Here is a 20,229-nt window from a genome sequence, read left to right on the forward strand (position 1 = left end):
TATGAATATGGAGTGGACGTATCGGAGTTTCAGTTCACAGGTGAAAATTGTTCGTGTCAATTGCAAACGTTGACGACAATTTCTACCTCGACTGTCTTTGCGGACTTGTTACGTAATGTCGACTGGCCCGAAAGCTTTCCACAGCTCTATGCACCTGGATATGCCTAGAATATTATTAGAGGTGGTTTTCTAAACTGCAAAATATTGTTTTAGCCGTAATTATGCATTTCTTCGAAGCCAAACATTATTCGGGACGTATTACCGTAATAATAACAAATTCCAATTATATGAAGTGATTCTTTTATACACAAATATTTCTGTAGCATCCTTTTCATATTGGCGGATTCTTCAAAACACAAAAGGTCACAAAGGTGTGAGCAAACAATTGACAGCTGCTCTTGGTCATATAGGTATAATATCTATGATGATACGATATAATGAATAACACGATTTTCTTTCTATTCTATTTGTGTAACATACAAAATTTGAGCCAAATCTCATCCAGCATTCGTACAAGACAACCTTTACACATCATCTGACACGTACAGACTGCGTATGTGACTATGTAATCGCTTACCGAATGTTTTGTTTGTATCCAGCCGGGCTATTGTCTATACAGAAATGTTTGCCAAAATTAGTTGAAGTGTGGGCTTCGTCACACAATATTATATACTGCGAAAGTCTGTCTGTCTGTGGTACTTTCAAGCTGTTACAGCCTTTTATCGTCCCACTGCTGGGCACAGGCCTCCTCTTACAAGGAGAAGGATTGAGCATTAATCACCACGCTTGCTCAATGCGATTTCAGACTTTATAGTCCAGGTTTCCTCAAGACGTTTTCCTTCACCTTTTATCAGCCATTGGTGTCCAAGATATACTTAGAAATTATTATGAGAGTTCCCACGAAATGTGAGTGGAATCACGTGGAACAACTATTGTAGGTAACTAAGGCTTAGGTACAGTACTACAGATGATCATAATGAAAGTGTAATACGTCGGTAGGGTATCTATCACATAAGCTGTTTATGTTCTATGAATAGATTGGTTTAGTACTATCGGTTGTGGTTTCATCAATCTAGTGCATATGCCCGGTAGATTTTCCACCCGTGGCTACTTAGTGCTTAGCTAATCTATAGGTTTGCAACAAGCCCCAGGACACAAGGAAATGTTACAATTGAAACGGTTATATTGTATTGATAAATTATTATAACCTACCTCTAAAATTGGGATAATTTTGAGAAGATTTACTTGCTTTAAGGACTCAATAGGTGGTCATATATTCAGCTCGTGGAGCATATATTTCAGCGGATGATTTCATAATTACTCTAACAATAATATAGGATTTTGAAAATGTGAACATAGTTAATTGAAACAAGCGATATTTTTATCGATTAAATATTGTAAACAAGTAAATTATAAATACTTCAGTTATTACGGTAAAAATATCACGTGGACTTTAGTATCGGTCTCGTGTTTTCAAAACTTCGAATTTTTCGTTTATCGTGACTATATTTACAAAAGCGATACAACTTTTTAATTGGTTATTTACCAGCGTGCTGTTTCGCCTGCACTTTCTAACCTTTTTAAAGTTCAGTTAAAACTTTTAGAAGCACGTTTAGCCTAAATGAATGGAAAGTTTCTTATTGATTATTTTATCTAAGCGTTCGATACGTGACAATTTTTGTCTGGAAAATCATTTAACTTGGCATATTTTTACAGTGACAAAAGCCAACACATGAAGGTACAGCCTTGTACTACTTTTAGCCTATATTTTTAAACCAAAATAAATAAACCAAAGCTTCCTCTTTCTACCTACATATCTATTCCTAATTTATCCTTATCTCAATCTTACGAATCCAGTGAAAGATTTACAAATACAAGTTGGCAGCAATAAAATATGGCGGCTCTCATGAATTCCGATGACTCCCGAAGGTATGCGCTTGGTTCGCTGCTCACGCGTCGATCAATGCCAGAGACATCCGAGGATGGCCGGTTGCAACACCAACTGCGCACGCGACGTATATAACGTGAACGCGAAGTACCGAACAGTACGAGTCCTGTTCTATCAGTACTAACATCACCAACCCTCCTAGCAAAATGATGAAGTTTGTGAGTATTGTACTCTTATTTCTAATGTTTTGTGTGAAGTAAAATTACGGTCCAGTAACAGAAGAAAGTTTTTTGACATATTATCCACATAAACATAAATATAATAGCATCAAAATAATAAAAAACAAGTGTGAATTAAAATTATTTATGTGAAAATTTTGAAAATAATATATAACTTGAAATTGAAGCTCATAATGCCTTTCGTATAAGCAATGCATATTATATAGTTAACCAGTTAATTCTTTCCGCAATATTCCCAAAAATATTATCATCATCGTTTCAATTAGGTATATGTCGTCCATTGGACACAGACATCCCCATCAAACGGGCCGGTTGGGAGCGGCCTGCGTCCGTCCAGTGCATCAAATTAATAATTCTGCTATATATATATTTTTTGTATTTTTTCTATTCCAGATCGTTGTCCTCGCCGCGCTCGTCGCCTTCGTCGCCGCTAAACCCGCGCTGGTGAGCGCACCTTTAGTGGCTGCGGCTCCTGCCGCGGTTGTCACGGCAACCAGCTCGCAGTACTACCATCGCCTCAACAGCGGGCTTGCTGCCTACGTCGCTGCCCCTGCTGCCTACGTAGCCCCTGCCGCTGCACGTGGCTGCTCCTTATGTAGCCTCTCCTTACGTCGCCGCCTCAGCACCCCTCATTGCCTATTAAACAAATGAACCTCGCATCGTGAACCCTTTGTGATACTACGACTTAATTCTACACTGGTTGTTGATAAATTAAAGATGTTTTTGAAGAGTTTATATTTGTATTATTTCATGTTTTTGTAGAGCTATTATTATAATTTGTGAAAACAATTTAATTGACAATCAAAAGGCAGACCATATCATTTGAAAGGAAGACTAAGCACCTACGTATTCTAAGAACCGACGGCGCGACGTAGCAAAAATAGTCTTAAGATTTTATTGTTTTGTGACAAACAATATTTTCACATTGGTACCGATAATAATGTGTAGTGAAAGGTGACGTCGTAGTACTAAAATAATACACCTCAAATATTTTCTAGCTTATCTAGAACATAAATAGTTATATAGTAAGACATAATAATATAACCAAAACACATATCATTTACGACTGGTTACACTAATTTTACGAAACACGTGACTAATATTAATACCTAAATTAACATCAAAATTAATTTGTGGGCACTTCAAAGACGGCTTATAGAAACCGTTTAGTTAGTTCAATCAAAAATAACTTCGACGAATCACTTATACATCGTCAATACTTGTACGTGAGTCAAAATGAGTAAACAGCACTATGTAGGCTTCTTTGCTACTTTTGTATTGAAAATATGTACTAAGAAATAAATATTTCCGTACACAATGAAGTTTATTCAAAATTCCTTTTATAGCTAGATACATTTGTTTATTGGTTCGTTTCTGTGACGTATTTCTTGATAAAGCTTACAGTTGTCTTATTAAATTCTTCATCATAATTGATTTTAATCTGGTCATGGATACTTTTGTTTTTTATTCGTATGTGTTGTAAATAAAGGAGTAGGTATGTTTGTGTTTACTACAGTATAAAAGTAATAAATTAATAATATCACTATCTGTTTATGAAGCTTAGCTTAACGAGAAAGAATGTCTGACCATATGAGAAGGTAACATACTCAATATCTTCCCACTTGGATCCATCATCAACTGGCTAGCCAATTTCTAGCTGTGAACCCGTGTTTTACCCGAAACAACTCCTATCTGACGTCACCAAACGTTATCCGGGCTACCCTTAAGCCCTTGGAAAGACCCACTTGCATCCAATGACTTAGCAAACTGTCCTATTTAAACAAAAGTAGCACCCTTATTTAGGTTAACAAATAACTCCTTTCAATAAAGTAGATTACTGGATCGTAATTAAATGATTTATTTGTTCATTGAAAAGGTTTTTACTGAGCGTTCAGTCGAGACATTCTTATTAATGTTAATGGTACAAGGTCTTTTCAGGGAATCCGGGATTCGTCGTGTTTTGTTGCAAAAGTAGGTCTAGGTTGTATGCCTGTCTACGGTATTGTACACCGAAATGATAGATTGATATATTTGAGGATAACACTAGCTCGATGTCAGGTTTCTTATTCAAGTGCTTTGAATAGGTGATAAAAGTTATGTAGGTCGAGTCACTCTATCCTTTGTTCGGCTCAAAATTGTTTGCAATAGGCAGAGTAAAATTATGTAGATCATGCATTAAGATAGAAAATAAAGACTTTTGTTTGGAACAAGCTCTTATCTATTGTTTACAACGACATGTTTTGTTACTAAGCTGCACTCTTTTTGATGTCAATTTAAATCTGTGATTTAACTACCATTTACAAGGTTATGAAGATAGAAATCCTAAAATAGTCTTGATTCCCACATTGCCGTACCTGAAATGTGTAACTGTTTGAATTCTAAAACTGTCCTTTTATATGGACAAAGTGGTTGCTTCTCATGTACGCCTGCTCAGATTCTTATAGCATCGTACTCGTACAAACGGGTATAGAATCGTTGCGCCTGCGAGTATTATAATATAAGCCCACTAACTAGCGACGGTTAAAAGTATGATTCTAAACTATTGCCAGGCGTCTTTGAGACTTGATATACCTCTAGTAGTATTTTCTTATAAGAATTACGAATATTCAGTACTCTATGGAACAGTACTAGTATTGTATGAAAAACTTATTTTGAGAAAATGTCTGAAAATATCTTTACTCCTACAATTTCTTTGACACCGTTATTGTCAGCCATGCTTAGGTATATTATATAAAATATTTTAAGTCACTATAATTCGTTTGCCAGTGTAATGTGTTCTAGTAAAATCTAGATATTTGACACAGTTTGAGTAAAAACAAAAGAAACATGAATTGCCACCACCAAGTTAATTTATCACAAAGTATACATATTTACATTGTAGTATACTTTCAAGGTTGTTGGAAATATTATTTATCAACAACCTTGAAATAAACAAATCAATAAAGCCAATATTGCTTCGAAACTTCTAATCGATTCATACAATAATCTTTACGTTTATGTTAATCAACAATCAGTGGGTACCTAGGTATATTTTTTAAATAGTCACATAATAATTATGATCCATTATGCCATAATTATTGAAATAAATAAATATTTTAGAAGCCTTTTAAATAATTTACTTAAATGTAATAAGTAGCAGGCGAAAGTTACTGTTTCTTATGTATATTTTTTAATTTTCCTCGTTTTATCCACGACTTTTCCACAAACCCACGTTTCCTAAAGTACCTACATAGGTTCTGTAAGTTATTTAAAGCTAAATATTACGAGGGCGAATCAAATAACTAGCTATAAATATACTTACTTAATGTACGTATAACATTTATGATGACTTATTTAAAAATGAGATAGTCTTCATACAAACATCGAACGTGGTGAAATCGGATTGAAAACAAGTGAAGACAAGCTTAGTAGTGCAGTCATTGAAGCATTATTGCTACGATTTTTTACTGTGAACCGATTTGCATGAAATTTTGGAATTAGGTTCATCTTACCCTTAACTTCAAAAGTGAATATGATTTGAACTCCGCCACCCCCCCTGGAGGTGGTTGCCACCTTTTGGGGTGAATATTTTTGCAAAATAACCTCGGATATCGATAGAAGACCTAATTTTAAGCAAAAGTTGTCTTTAAAGTTTTAAAAAATCCAATACTTTTCAAGTTATTGGCAATTGAAAATTCGCAATTTTCACTTTTCATCGGTTTTGCAAATATCTCCAAAATATACGTTTTATCGAAAATGTATAAAGAACAAAATTGTAGCAGGTAAAACAACGAACAATTTGTTTTTTATAAAAGGTCCTAAGTGCAATATTAAGCTAGATATTAAAGATCAAAGCCGTTTTTATTTTGTCTGAAATGTAATCGTTGTGGTCAATGCCATGTAGCGGCGAGTAGATGCATTTTATACATTCTAATACAAATGGGTTTTGTAGTGCTTGAAATAAGCTTTAAGATGAGCACTATTAAAAGTCTTTTGCATGTAAAATAAGTGAGCTGTATTGCAAATAAGGGGAGCATCTTATATTTTTTCTTTTAAATCAATGGGTTTCATAAGTGCCATTTCCACCAAAATTAAAATTTATCGTATTCCGACTAGGATTAACTTTATTATGAAGAGTTTGATAGATAGTATCAGTTTGGCTGCTTCAGGACAGATATTTTTCAAAAAGTCACGATTAACGAAAGAACAAAATTTCAAATTAAAGAAAAACCCACTTGTTTTCATAATATCTCAAAAATTACGACAGATACGTATAAAAGTGTACTGATAAAAAATTAGGTATTTTCTGACAAACAAATTGGTTTGTTTGTTTTTCTGTCGAACAAAATTGACGGAGATATGATTGTTTAAAGAGCGCGTGGCAGCGCAATCACAGCCTCTTAAGCGCTTTAACCCTTCACCGTTTTAAAAAAGTTCTTTACTATATATTGCAATGATGGATGTTGTAGCTCTCTTAATTACTTTTACAGTGTTTTTTTATAAATTGTGATAGCATGAAAATTGAAGGAGTTACGGTCCAAAAACTTGTCATATTTTTTTCTACTTAGTAACTGAAAACTTCGGAGTGTCAATATTTGGAGCAATGTGAAAGTAGGCAGTATAATAAAGAGTCACAACTATTGTAATGTGTATATATGTCACCGGAAAATAATAAAACGGGTAAATTGATCAACTTACTAAAATAATAGATGGCATAAACTACGTCGATTAAATTTCAGACAAAATAAAAAACGGCTTTGATCTTTAATATCTAGCTAAATATTGCACTTAGAACACTTTATAAAAAAAACAAATTGTTCGTTGTTTTACCTGCTACAATTTTGTTCTTTATACATTTTCGATAAAACGTATATTTTGGAGATATTTGCAAAAACCGATGAAAAACGTGAAAAATTGCGAATTTTGAATTGCCAATAACTTGAAAAGTATTGGATTTTTAAAACTTTAACGACAACTTTTGCTCTAAATTAGGTCTTCTATCGATATCCGAGGTTATTTTGCAAAAATATTCACTCCAAAGAAGGTGTCACTCACCCCAGAGTGGCGGAGTTCAAATCATATTTACTTTTGAAGTTAAGGGTAAGATGAACCTAATTCCAAAATTTCATGCAAATCGGTTCACAGTAAAAAATTCGGAGGTTAGACCGTATTTTTCGCTTCAATGACTGCACTATATGTGGTTGTCATAGCTGCTAAGTCAATGGCATGACATGCGCGTCGAAAACATAATTATTAGTCGACAATAAAGAATCATTTTACTGGGGATATGTTTTCTTTTCTTCGTAGGCTTATTTCTTTCTCTTCTTAACATCTGTGTAGGTAGTATCAAAATTGTTCACATACTGGGTAAAGCTTTTGGCAGAGAATTGTAGCAACAGATTCTAAAAGTTAACCGTATGAGACGACAACTTAACTACCAGACCGTCGGGCGCCATCTTTAACTCGTACTTAGGCCCCGATTGGGATTCAAAATAGATAACCCCTTAACAGTCGGTATAATCAGGATTAATAAAATAGTTATCTTTCGAATTAAGTTTTAAACATTTGTGTATGGAACTATTTCCCCACTTATTTCAACACCGAAATCCCTCCTAAAGGAAAACAAGCACATCAAACTTGAATGAGTTTTCCTCATCAGTCGGACTAAAGTATCTTCATCAGGAGAACCTAGTCAGTATATGTTGAAACTGTGAGTGGTTCACCCGTCTATCTAATCTGCAGCAAATCTGCTGAGAGATTATACAGAGCTGTACATAGTAAACCGCCAGTACTCATCGATTGCTGACCAATATGTCAATTAAGTAACCTTAAGTAGGTTAGTGGAGCTATAAATAGGCAAATACGAAATTACGAGTGTTGTAGTGTACGCAGGTACTTTCCCAATGGGCACCGTTTATTATTCCCACGACGTTTTCAATACGATTTTTGTAGCCATCAAGGTCCGTGTCCTTACCCATTGTACCATTAGGTATTCCGCGACACCCGCCACGTTGCCTCACCACGATGCAAAATTTGTTACACCTATATAAAGAGGGGTCCAATATTCTAACGCCCGCATTATAATATCAAAAGCGGCCAGGAAGGTGGCCTTCAAAATGATCCGAACGGTAAAGTCCTATTGAGTTCATATAAAATTAATAAAATATAGACGTTGCGATTGGCCTTTTATGAAATATGAAATATTTGATTTCAGGTTTTGCTGTTATCGTCGATATGTGGTCTGGTGACCAGCTCGGGTGTGCACGGCGACGGGTTGGCACATCTGGCGCCCGTAGCTATAGGACCCGCACCAGCAGCTGGCGCCCCAGTTGTCACGGCTGCTAGTTCACAATACTTCCAGAGAACCTTCAACCGCCTGGTAGTTCCTCAGGCAGTAGCACCTGTGGCGCCTCCCCATTGCAGCCAGTTTTCACCGTAGCCCCGGCCCCTCCAGTATTTGTGGAGCCTACCAGAGAAGTGCCGGTCGCCGTGAATCCACCACCAACCCAGGCAGCTCCAGTTCATCCTAATGTTGCAATAGCCGTGGCTACAGCCCATGCCGCTGCACCTGTCGCCACCATTTTGCTCCCGCCATATCCTTTCGGATTCCCACCTAATTTTGGACTGATCCCTCAGGGCAGCCTGTTAATGTACCTGATGAGAATAACAAAGAACCGACCACCCAGTCAACAACGCAAGCTGAGGTGACGACACAAGAGCCAGAACAAACCACGCCTATACCATCGAGTAGTGATGACAACTTTGTGCAACAGGCGCTGCCTTCCAATGAAGACGTTAATTTCAACCAGTATGGTCCACCCTACCACCTCAGGACCAACAGTTCCCACCTAATAACCCGGGTCCTCAGTTCCAGCCCAACCAACCGCGACCTCAGTTCCCGCAACAACAACCCCAACCTCAGTTCCCACAACAGCAGCCCGTCCTCAGTTCCAACCACAACAACCCCAACTGGGGCAATTCCCATTACAACAGTCTCGGCCCCAATTCCAGCCTCAGCAACCTCAGGGACAGTTCCCACCGCAACAACCCGCCCGCAATACCAGCCACAACAACCAGAGTTCCCGCCACAAAGACCACAAGGGCAATTCCCACCGCAACAGTCGCAGCCTCAGTTCCCACCGCAGCAGCCGCGACCACAGTACCAGCCACTGCCGCAGGCGCAGCAACCCGTCCCCAGTTCCAACCACAGGCGAGACCGCAACAGCCACGCCCGACATACGGAGCACCTCAACAACCGTGGCCTCAGCAGAGAGCTAGGCCTCAAAGCTGAAGACTTCAGTGGAAGTCGTCCCCGTACCGCTGGCGTACATCACTCCTCCTCCAATTCAGAAAACTCACGCACACGTGAAGGTAGTCAAGCACATTTATACGTTTGTACCGGCAACTCCTGCTAAAATTATTGTGAGACCTGTCGTGCAAACGCGTCCTCTCCGTTTAGTGAAAATAAAAAGTTCATTCCCAGAACTTACGGGCTAATGCCAGAGATATTGAAGTGACGACCTTCAGCCCATTTCCTAGGCCCAACATTAAGCCGCCTAAAGTATAATTTATGAATAAATACACTCAATTGTACACTTGTTAATAAACCTGCACATTGTAAATATGGTTAAGAATGAGGTAATATAGATATATTTATACTTTTGTAAATGATGTTTGTTTTATTAATTACTCTAAACATTCCTATGATGACATTGTTTATAGCGTCGGTCTAGGCCAACTAGACGTCAGTTGTGCAACTGTTGTTGCTTGGAAGACGTGTGCGCATTGTCAATGACACTGGACCTATAAAGTAATGTAACGAAAGTGATATTTGCATGACAAGCAAGGGGTTTTCCATGAATTTATGATCAGGTTATGCGACATGATCGTGTACTTGTAATATTAATTTTGATGGAACATGTCCTCATGCATAAATTGTAAGGAAAATGGTGAAATCGCATAAACTCACTATTCTCGTCAAATAGAAAACCTAGGAGAGTAAGATGTCTAAAAGCTCTGATAAACAAATGCGGGTAAGTCTGCAATACAATCTCATGGTGTTACTCATCTAATAGCACAGCTGACTATTGTGACTGTGTCGCGGTCAATAAGGTAGTTATATTCAATCGTTTTAACTTTAACTACTAATCTATAGGTAAAACTTCACCAGAATTAACACTAGACAAGTAGGTATATTATTAACCAAATGCTATTAAACGATTACCTACAACCACTCAGGTACATACTAAATTAAATGAATGAACAAAACAAAATTGCGTTATAAAGCAACGAGGAATCGGCGTGAGTATACAGCCTTGGCCAAAAGTATTGAGCACCTTACAAATTTCGCTAGATCACGGTAATTATGGGAGAAACCCGAATCTATCGTTGAAGTATTCTTTTATCGGTTATCTACAAAGATTTTAAAACAATGACTTATGCCGCAGCTGACAGTATAACACCTGGGTGCAAAAATGTGTCTTTACAATTTTTGAATTTATTTTCTAGTTCGCTACCATCGCTCGTTGTGACAACATCCAGTGATCTAGTGCGCCTTTTGTATTTTATTTCAAAGTTTTAAGTGTTATAGTTGCGATATGCCAAAACAAAACGAACTTTCTTTAGAATAACGAGTGCAGATACAGCTTCTGCACGAGCAAAGGAAATCACAAGTAGAGATTTCCAAAACTGTGAAATGTTCGCGCCGATCCGTGCATTATGCTATTCAGCGATTCTCTGATACCGGATCACATCAAAATAGACCGAGAACCGGTCGCAAACGCATCACCATAGGCCGTCAGGATCGTTAGTTACTGAAAGAGTCTTTAAGAAATAGGAAAAAACATCTTCAGAGCTCGCTGCTGAGGTTTCAGAACAATTGAAGAAAACAATTTCTGCTCGAACTACTCGTAGAAGGCTTCAGGAAGCTGGTCTGAAAGACTGTAAAGCTAGGAAGAAGCCATAGCTCTCGAGAGCAACAAAAAGCTCGGTATAAATGGGCCTTACAACACCGAACTTTCACCGCTGAAGATTGGTCAAATGTTGTGTGGTCAGACGAATGAAACTTTGAGGTGAGTAAGTCAATATAATGCCCTCACAAAATAATATAAAATGGTTTAAATTCTAAACGCATGGAGGAAGTTCTTTTTATTTCCGGAACTCAATATTTTTCTCTTTATTGCAGATTTTGGTACACCTGGTGTGACCTTTGTGCGTCGCCGGGTGAACGAAGAATGTAAGCCAGAGTGTGTGGTCCTAACCGTAAAACACGGCCGCGGCAGTAAAATGGTCTGGGGTTGCATGACCGATTCTGGAGTTGGCGAATTGTTCGTGTGTGAGGGCCGCATGGACTCTTCTAAGTACATAAATGTGCTAGAAACTGCGTTGCTGCCTTCATTCACGAAACTTTTCGGTGACACGAACATGGATAGTGATAAATGCCAGCAGGATAACGCGCCTTGCCACAAATCTGCCCGCACTATGACTTGGTTTCGGGAAAATAGCATAGAGCTTCTTGACTGGCCTGCCCAGTCGCCAGATCTGAACCCATAAAACATTTATGGGGTTTCTGAGCGTCGAGTTAGGCGCCACACAATTAACAACAGAGAAGAATTGAAACGCTACCTGTGCCTAGAATCGAACGCGATTACTGCTGAAGACTGTAAAATCTTGTTAGCTGTTTACCAAAATAATTTATGCTGTAATTAAGGCAAAGGGTGGACCCACAAAATATTAATTTTCAATGAATAAATAGTAAATTACAAATAAAAAAAGTTTTGTTTTATTTTTATTTGATACACCGCATAAAACTGAAAGATGTCATGGGTGCTCAATACTTTTGGCCAAGGCTGTATGTAAAAAGTGAAGGTGAATGCTGTTTATTGATTCCAAAAGCGTATAAAAATCGTTCATTAGAAACAGCAGCCAGGAAACCCAGTAAGCAAAGTAGGTACGAATAGTGTAGGTATTTTTATACCTTTTTTCCGACGTTAAAATCATCAAATGACCCCTCCCGCTGTGGGTTAGCAGCGGTGAGGTGTCAGACTCTTACTGACTAAAACCGTCGTGTTCCTTCATAGGCCTTTTATGTACCTACCAGGGCCGCGGTATCTCTTTCGAACAACCCGCAGCCCAGGTATTTTTATACCTTTAACAATGATGAATTTATGTACACGAAACCCTGACGAACTTATGTACACGAAACTCGATTAATACGTTAATTGTAATATGATTTTCTAAATTAAAAATATTATAATTGCTCTGAAAAATTTTCTTAATAAAAGTTCAGGTCCGCCGCGCCGACTTCTCTAACTCTCGCTCTCATGTTATGAGTCAAGCAAACCTACTATGATTTATTTCAGCCTATTTCTTTAATTAACAACAAATCCTAGAATTCCTTTTTTTCATCTTTATTTAGCTATGATCATGGGTAAACCAAACATTTTATATAACAGTATGTAGTAAAAAAACACTCTACACACACTCATTATAATTGGCACGTATCCGTGCCCGTTTGTACGACAAAAATAGACACGCAAAAGAACCTCTTCCAGGAAATATTAATGGAATATGAATTTCTTGCGAAACTATCTCTACATGCAAGAGATCTGAAGACCTTTTAAATAAAAGGCGTGACATTTATACTCTTGCCTATTTGCAATCAAACTTTCGTTATAACTTTTGATCATGTCTTAGTTTGAAATAACTCAATCTAGCGATTATTAAAAATTTTGAAAAACCCCCGACGGTAAAAATCTTATTGAAAAATAATAAAATAACTCAAAACCCCCGACTTAACCCAATTATATAGGAATATCCGTCGGGGGCTGCCATTAAACCAGCTAAAGGATTCCTAGTGTCGTGAATACAATTATTGAAGAATTGTAGATGTTTAACGATGACATAAAATACACTCAATTAATTATTGAATTTTCATATAGAAAAGGCAGCCCCCGACGGTTATTCCTATATAATTGGGTTAAGTCGGGGGTTTTGAGTTATTTTATTATTTTCAATAAGATTTTACCGTCGGGGGTTTTTCAAAATTTTTAATTTTGCTTAATTTTATTTCAGACTTTTTAGAGAGCATATACGAATTATAGTCTATATAATATGTTACTGCAATATTATTTTGCACAGATATTGTAGCGCCCGCTAGTGAGTTACTGGCGTAATTTTTATTATTTGGGAACATGCATTAAGCACGTACACATTGCTGATGAAAACAGAATTGTAATCAGACGTTTTCATTATATTGCAACATTGTTTGGCACTAATATTGTGGCGCCCCCTAGTGAGTTATAGCCATGACACCTATCTAAGAACATGAACTCATCGAACACAAAACCGTTATTGAAAACCGCATCAAAATCGGATCATTAGTTTAGAAGGTAGGTGGGAACATTACTGTTTTGCACTAAAATTGTGGCGCCCCCTAGTGAGCTACAGCCATGACACCTGTTTAAGAACATGAACTCATGGAACACAAATCCGTTATTGAAAACTGTCTCAAAATCAGATCATTAGTTTAGAAGGTAGGTGGGAACATTACTTTGCTGTTTTGCTCTAATATTGTGGCGCCCTCTAGTGAGTTACAGTCATGACACCTGTCTAAGAACATGAACTCATCCAACACAAATACGTTATTGAAAACCGCATCAAAATCAGATCATTAGTTTAGAAGACAGGAGGGAACATTACTTTGCTGTTTTGCCCGAATATTGTGCGCCCCTAGTGAGTTACAGTCATGACACCTGTCTAAGAACATGAACTCATTGAACACAAATACGTTATTGAAAACCGCATCAAAATCAGATCATTAGTTTAGAAGATAGGAGGGAACATTACTTTGCACAAACGCACACACAAACACACAAACACACAAACACACAAACGCACATCTCTCACCCTAAACGCATATACCTGCTCCGTTCCGTCGTGGGTAAAAGGATCAGAAAGAAAATCACAGGCGCTAAAATAGCTCTCTAGCACTGCTTACTTACTACTGGGAAAGTGATTTTCTCTTTAAACTAACTTAGGAAGAACATAATAGAAAGATTCTTTGGATCATTTAATATGCTTCAAATAATTGAAATTAAAAAAAAATATTTCTTTATCGATGAAAATGTTTTAGGTACACATAAATACTGCAAGGAAAATATGATATGCTAACAATATGATATGATAACAATTTATAATTATTTAAGCCTATGTAGGTTCTTATGAAAAATCAAACGAGTAGCATATTAGTCTGCATCTTACTTAAGATAGTGGCCAAGAAACTACGCAGTTACAGGATCTTTTATCTCTTAATTGAAGTTAACTCTTATGTTAGCATAAGATTTGATGACGTGAATATATACAAACAAGAGCAAAAGTAAATTATTTGAATTGTAGTAACAGCACATGACGCATATCACATAAGTGTTGATAATAATATAATGTACGTCACGAAAATAACATTATAGTCTACGTCGTAGCAAAGTTCGTAGCGCAGATGAAATAATATTAGATCGGCGTAGAATCATTGCAGATGAGTCATATAACTGGAAGTGTGATGGTAAATTGTTGCGCACTCATTGAGAACTTAAAAAAATCATTTAAATACTAATGAAATTATACTTTACATATACATATAATATGCTCTATGTTAAGTGTTTGTACTCATGCACATCTATTTGCATATCAACCATGTTAACGTTATGATAAATTGATTTTAAATTAAGACATTGACGCCACTTAAAACTGAGTTTGAAGAGAGATACGATTTTTTTTTACCCGACTTTTTTAGAAGGAAATATTTTACTTTTTATAAATAAATATATATCATTACTAACATTTTAATACACTTAATTTAAACCTGAAAATGAACCACTATATAGTAAAAAAACTAGTGATGTAGTCCAATAATGTAAATCTGACCAGCTGTACTGTCGTAATGATACGCGTCCCCGTTGCGTGCCCAGCGTCTAACGAGCCATTGCAATCGGTGACGAAACGGAACACAAGGTGAATCTTACTTGCTTACAGTATAAAAGGTATTGTCACCAAACTATGGACATCACACTCACATCTTCTGTTGAACAGACTGACATCACCAAACCAATCAACATGTACAAGATTGTAAGTATTTTATTCATTAATAAACGAAATAGTATCTTTAAAATTGCTGAATTTGGGAACGTTGATACATAATACAGTGAAATAAAGGCGTGATATGTGAAACCACACTTATCCTTTGGATGACCCTTCGAATTAATTACGACCTCTTCTAACATATATATAGAAATAACCGATGCATTTAAATGGCCAGTACTTTTATTGTATTAATTATTTTGTAACTTCCAGGTATTCTTCCTCGCCACCCTGGCCTTCGCCGCTGCCAAGCCAGTGCAGTAGCAGCTCCCTTAGTGGCGGCAGCACCCGTGGTTGCAGCGCCTGCACCCTTCGTCACTGCCACTAGCTCGCAATACGTAGCCAGGAACCACAATGGACTGTACGCTGCCGCTGCTCCTTTAGTCGCCGCTCCTGCTCCTTTAGTGGCCGCTCCTGCTCCTTTGGTCGCCGCCCCTGCTCCATACGCCGTCGCGTCCCCATACGCCGTAGCCCCTGCGGCTGGGATCGTGGCCCCAGCAGCTGCCCCATACGTAGCCGCCCCAGCCCCAGTGGTCCCAGCTCTCGCCCGGTATGCGGCTCCCTACTACGCGGCATCTCCTTACTTCCCCTTCCGCTCCTCTTATCGCCCTCAAGTAAATTATGACTGATTCTTAGCCCATTTTTATACTGACAAATATAGCTATTATTATCTAGAACTACTTGTTTTTACACGCTTACTTTAACTAAGCTGGAAACTATCCCGATTATAGAAATATTTATATTAGTCTTGTCACCATAAATCCATATAAGAAGCAAGATTCGCATGTTATTTTGCGTGATCGAATTTGTGGGTTTAGTTTCAAGGAAGTTTGGCCACAGTCCTTGGCAAAAGTAAGTAATTTGGCTTCAAACAATACGTGGTACTAGTTACATAAAGAAGACCCTCAACAATACGAGAAACTATACTGGCCTATTTCTGTACAAAACGATTTGATATGAACAGAACATATCTAAGTGCGTAATCATTAGGAAAAATGTTTGTGGTATTCTTAGAAATCCACTTAAACTTTCCGCAAACACGCACATGAATGGAATCTAGACTGAAATTATCATAATTTTAGGCAGTGGATACAATGGTTACCTTAGCGACCAATGAGGCGATACTTGTAAGATCTCATTTGATCGAGTGTTGACGAGGAAGTCTAACTACGCAGTAGACTGGTTATTTTAGGCACTCAATTGGTACTCAATATTTCTTTCTACTTGGCCGCTTGGTCTAATTTAGTTTCAATACGTGTTACTTGAATAAATACGGTGCGCCGCAATATATTTGTGTACTCTAGCACAGTATTAGTTTTGTTTACATAAACATACATGCGTATGCCTACTTTCTTTTAAATTTTGTATAACTTACTTTAAGATTAACTTAAAAACTATAAAACCACAATATGTGAGTATGAAAGTTCGTGCTTTCGACCCAAGAAAAAGGTATTAGGGATAACTGCAACAAGGAAATAACCATCGCAGTTAGGCTGGACTTATTAAGCGTCCTCTAACATGTAAGAGAACCTAAAAACTTTTTAATAATGTATGTATTATTGACTTTATAGATGGAAGCGTTGCTTCAAGGCGCTTTAAGACTGGTGAATCAGCTACCTACTCTTATATGGTCCAGGTTGTTATAGCTAAACTAATCTTCTAGTACGAGCATTGTTGCCATTTTAGCTGTTTTACTGAGTTCTATCCACAATTTTCTCAATACGGTTCTAAATGTTACATAAATCTTAGCCGCACGCAGGAAGCACGCTACTTAGACTGGTCTGCCATTTCCTCGCAGTCACATGTTTGCTCGTGCACTCTGCCACGTCGCACGTCACCGGGCACGCAGAAGATCCGTGGGCGGCATTTCGTCAAACTCAAGATTCTATAAAACATTTAACAAAAACGCTGAAAACCTGTACACGATCGTAACGAGAGTCACGTGGGACTAAATGTGTTTTGTAAACTTTTCTTTCACTCTTTGCCATCTGCGAAACACGTGCCGCCTTAGAAATACGACCTTCTTAGTTTTCCTTTGTACAAACTACCAAGTTAGTACCTGTATACTGGCTTCTAGATTTTGCAATTTCGTATTACAGCCTGTGCCCACTAATCGTAGTTTTAAGAACTTTTAAGGTCAATTAAGGAGCACACGTTTTAGCAGTTTTTGGCACTTTTATTTCAGCGGTAGATAACATTTGGTTTAAAAATTTATTTCGTTGTTAGATAGCCCACTTGGTTAGATAGCACACAAAAAGTCGTGGTGGCCTAGTCGGCAAAGAACCAACCTCTCGAGTATGAGGGCGCGGGTTCGATTCCAGGTCAGGCAAGTACCAATGCAACTTTTCTAAGTTTGTATGTACCTTCTAAGTATATCTTAGACACCAATGACTGTGTTTCGGATGGCACGTTAAAAGGTCCCGGCTGTCATTGAACATCCTTGGCAGTCGCCAAGGATGTTCAATGACAGCCCGTAACGACTGTTACGGGTAGTCAGAAACCAGTAAGTCTGACACCAGTCTAGCCTAGGGTATCGGGTTGCCCGGGTAACTGGGTTGAGGAGGTCAGATAGGCAGTCGCTTCTTGTAAAGCACTGGTACTCAGCTGAATCCGGTTAGACTGGAAGCCGACCCCAACATAATTTGGGAAAAGGCTCGGAGGAGGAGATAGCCCACTTGGTGTTAGATAGGCGGGTGCGTGAAGCAGTTCCGGGTAAAACTGCTAGCGGAAGCTCGACTATACAGTTTATCATCTACAGTATTTTGCAATTACAAATCTGTATTGGTAAACTACTCATTAAGATAACAAATCGAAGGAAGTCAGACCTTTAAAACGACATTGTAATGAAACCGATTGCTTACAAAAATATCGCACAAAATTGTATACAATATACGTCACTATTGACATTAAAATGTACAGTTTGACGCGGACTCTAAATAAATTCAGCATTTAGCTTAATTGAAATCAATATAACTACGCTTATGTAGATTTAGCTAGAACTTACCTTGAATACGTTATGAATAAAGTCGATATTACAGTACCTAAGCAATTTGGCTGTATCCTACCGCAGGAGCGTTTCTCCGTATTGTCGGCGGTCGCTTGAATATAAATCAGTCGAAGTAGTGACGCGCGAAGTAATTACAATTCGATTCATACATGGTGATTCTGTTCACTTCGCATAATATTGAGGGCGCCCTTCATCCGTGAACTAATTCACTGATTGCTATTTACATAATTGATGTTACTTTTGTTTCTTGCTAGACGAAAAGTAGAAATACTTATGGTGTGTTGCATCATTTACCTATATCGATAACCGAACTATTTGACCAATGGGCATCCAGTCATGGTTTGGTCTTGGTTAAATGGTGCAACTGGCTCTTATTGTTTTACCCTTAGTTACCTAAATTACTAAGTAAAAGCAAGTTTCAATGTCATCAAGTACCTACAATATAGTTTTTTTATTGCTGTTCTTTTATTGCAATGAAAAATATACCTTATTATAAGTACCAAGGACCTCAATTCACTACTTTTGACTACACACTTTTGAAAATTACAATTAAGTAGATACATATTTGACCCCACAAAGTTCAGCCACTTTTATTTACTTAGCTTTATAATATTACGGTACTTTTATTTTATCCGAATAATGTAAGTCTGTCACATAATTAAGATGGATCGTTTGTTTCTTTACGACTTTCTTTTCAGCGAACACAAAATACAAGGTAACACAAAATTAATTTACACAAAGAGGCCATTTTCTCAGGAAATTGTATCCTTGACACTGGTTTTAATGTTTACACAATTTCTCAGAATATAAGCCCTGCAATAATCAAGAGTAATAAACACCAATATTACAACAAAACACAATCAAAATATTTTGCCTTATTGACCGCCAATAAGGTAAAAGTATGTAATTTATTTTAAACTAATCGTTTTAACGCGGTTTCACCCCGTGCCGTGGGAACTACTACCAGTACCAGGATTAAATATATATGCCTATGTTAATTGGGAAGAGTGTAGCTTTTCAACAGTGAAATATTTTTTAATTCGGTCCAGTAGTTTCGGAACCTTTTAGTAAACAAAGAAACAAAATGTTTCCTCTTTATTATTCTATTAGCATAGACAAAGATATTTTTCAATAGATTTCAAATGGAAATTGATTGAAATACACTTTAGGTCTTACTGATGAGAAACTCTATACTAAAAGATGGTGCATTATGACACTAGAAACTTGGTTCGCAACATAATGATAGATACTTGGAAGTCTCTGCTAAGTTTAGCCTTTATGAAAGTCTTACCGCTTTGTAATATCCTTCAAACTTACAACCCTTTCACGATGCAAAGCGCCAGAGTTTAAAAGGACTCGGAATAATATTAAAAGCGGATAGAATAGTAGAACGTACCTCGCTATTAGAATATGACTATTTCCACATTTTTTTGATATCTTCAACTAATAATATAAATCTGAAGGGTATGTTCTTTGCCGCTTATCTCAGGAACTATGAGACCGATTTGAAAACATATTCCTGTACCTATCAGATAGCTCATTCATCAAGGATAGGCTCCTTATCCAGTTTTGCGGAGTAGTTCCTACGAGATGCAGGTAAAACCGCAGTTGAAAGCTATTAATACTAACACAGGAGTTTGTGTTTTGTCTATAGATATAAAAGTAGAAGTATCGTTTAGTCAAGTTTACCGGTAACTGAGCTCATATATTATGCGAACTGTCGAACTAAAGCGAATTGTTGGTATGACAGTGATATATCGAGTGGCGAACGTTTACCAAAATGATTGACACTCATTTACTTCATGCACATTTATCAGGAAATCATTTACAATTTAATACTATATTATCAGGATAGTATTGTTAAACACGTTTTAGTCTATATTATTTTTCAGCATTGTACCTGTTTTGAATATAATTAGATATATTAGGAACTACCATTGTTACTTTTTGACAGACAACTTTTATGGTTGTGACTACATTCT

The 20,229-nt window shown here is 37.4% G+C and overlaps 1 protein-coding gene and 1 pseudogene across 1 annotated transcript; both read left to right on the forward strand.

Moving 5' to 3' along the window:
* Positions 1 to 1,963: 1,963 nt before the first annotated feature.
* On the forward strand, positions 1,964 to 2,868 carry LOC110370213 (cuticle protein 38). The gene is given in 3 exon segments (XM_021325961.3): positions 1,964 to 2,106; positions 2,521 to 2,702; positions 2,704 to 2,868. Coding segments are annotated over 3 exon segments (261 nt in total). The 5' UTR covers positions 1,964 to 2,094; the 3' UTR covers positions 2,771 to 2,868.
* Positions 2,869 to 8,222: 5,354 nt separating this feature from the next.
* LOC135117560 (uncharacterized) lies at positions 8,223 to 9,740 on the forward strand (annotated as a pseudogene).
* Positions 9,741 to 20,229: the final 10,489 nt, after the last annotated feature.

This window comes from Helicoverpa armigera, chromosome 11 (assembly GCF_030705265.1).
Source record: "Helicoverpa armigera isolate CAAS_96S chromosome 11, ASM3070526v1, whole genome shotgun sequence".
Classification (NCBI taxonomy): Eukaryota; Metazoa; Arthropoda; class Insecta; order Lepidoptera; family Noctuidae; genus Helicoverpa; species Helicoverpa armigera.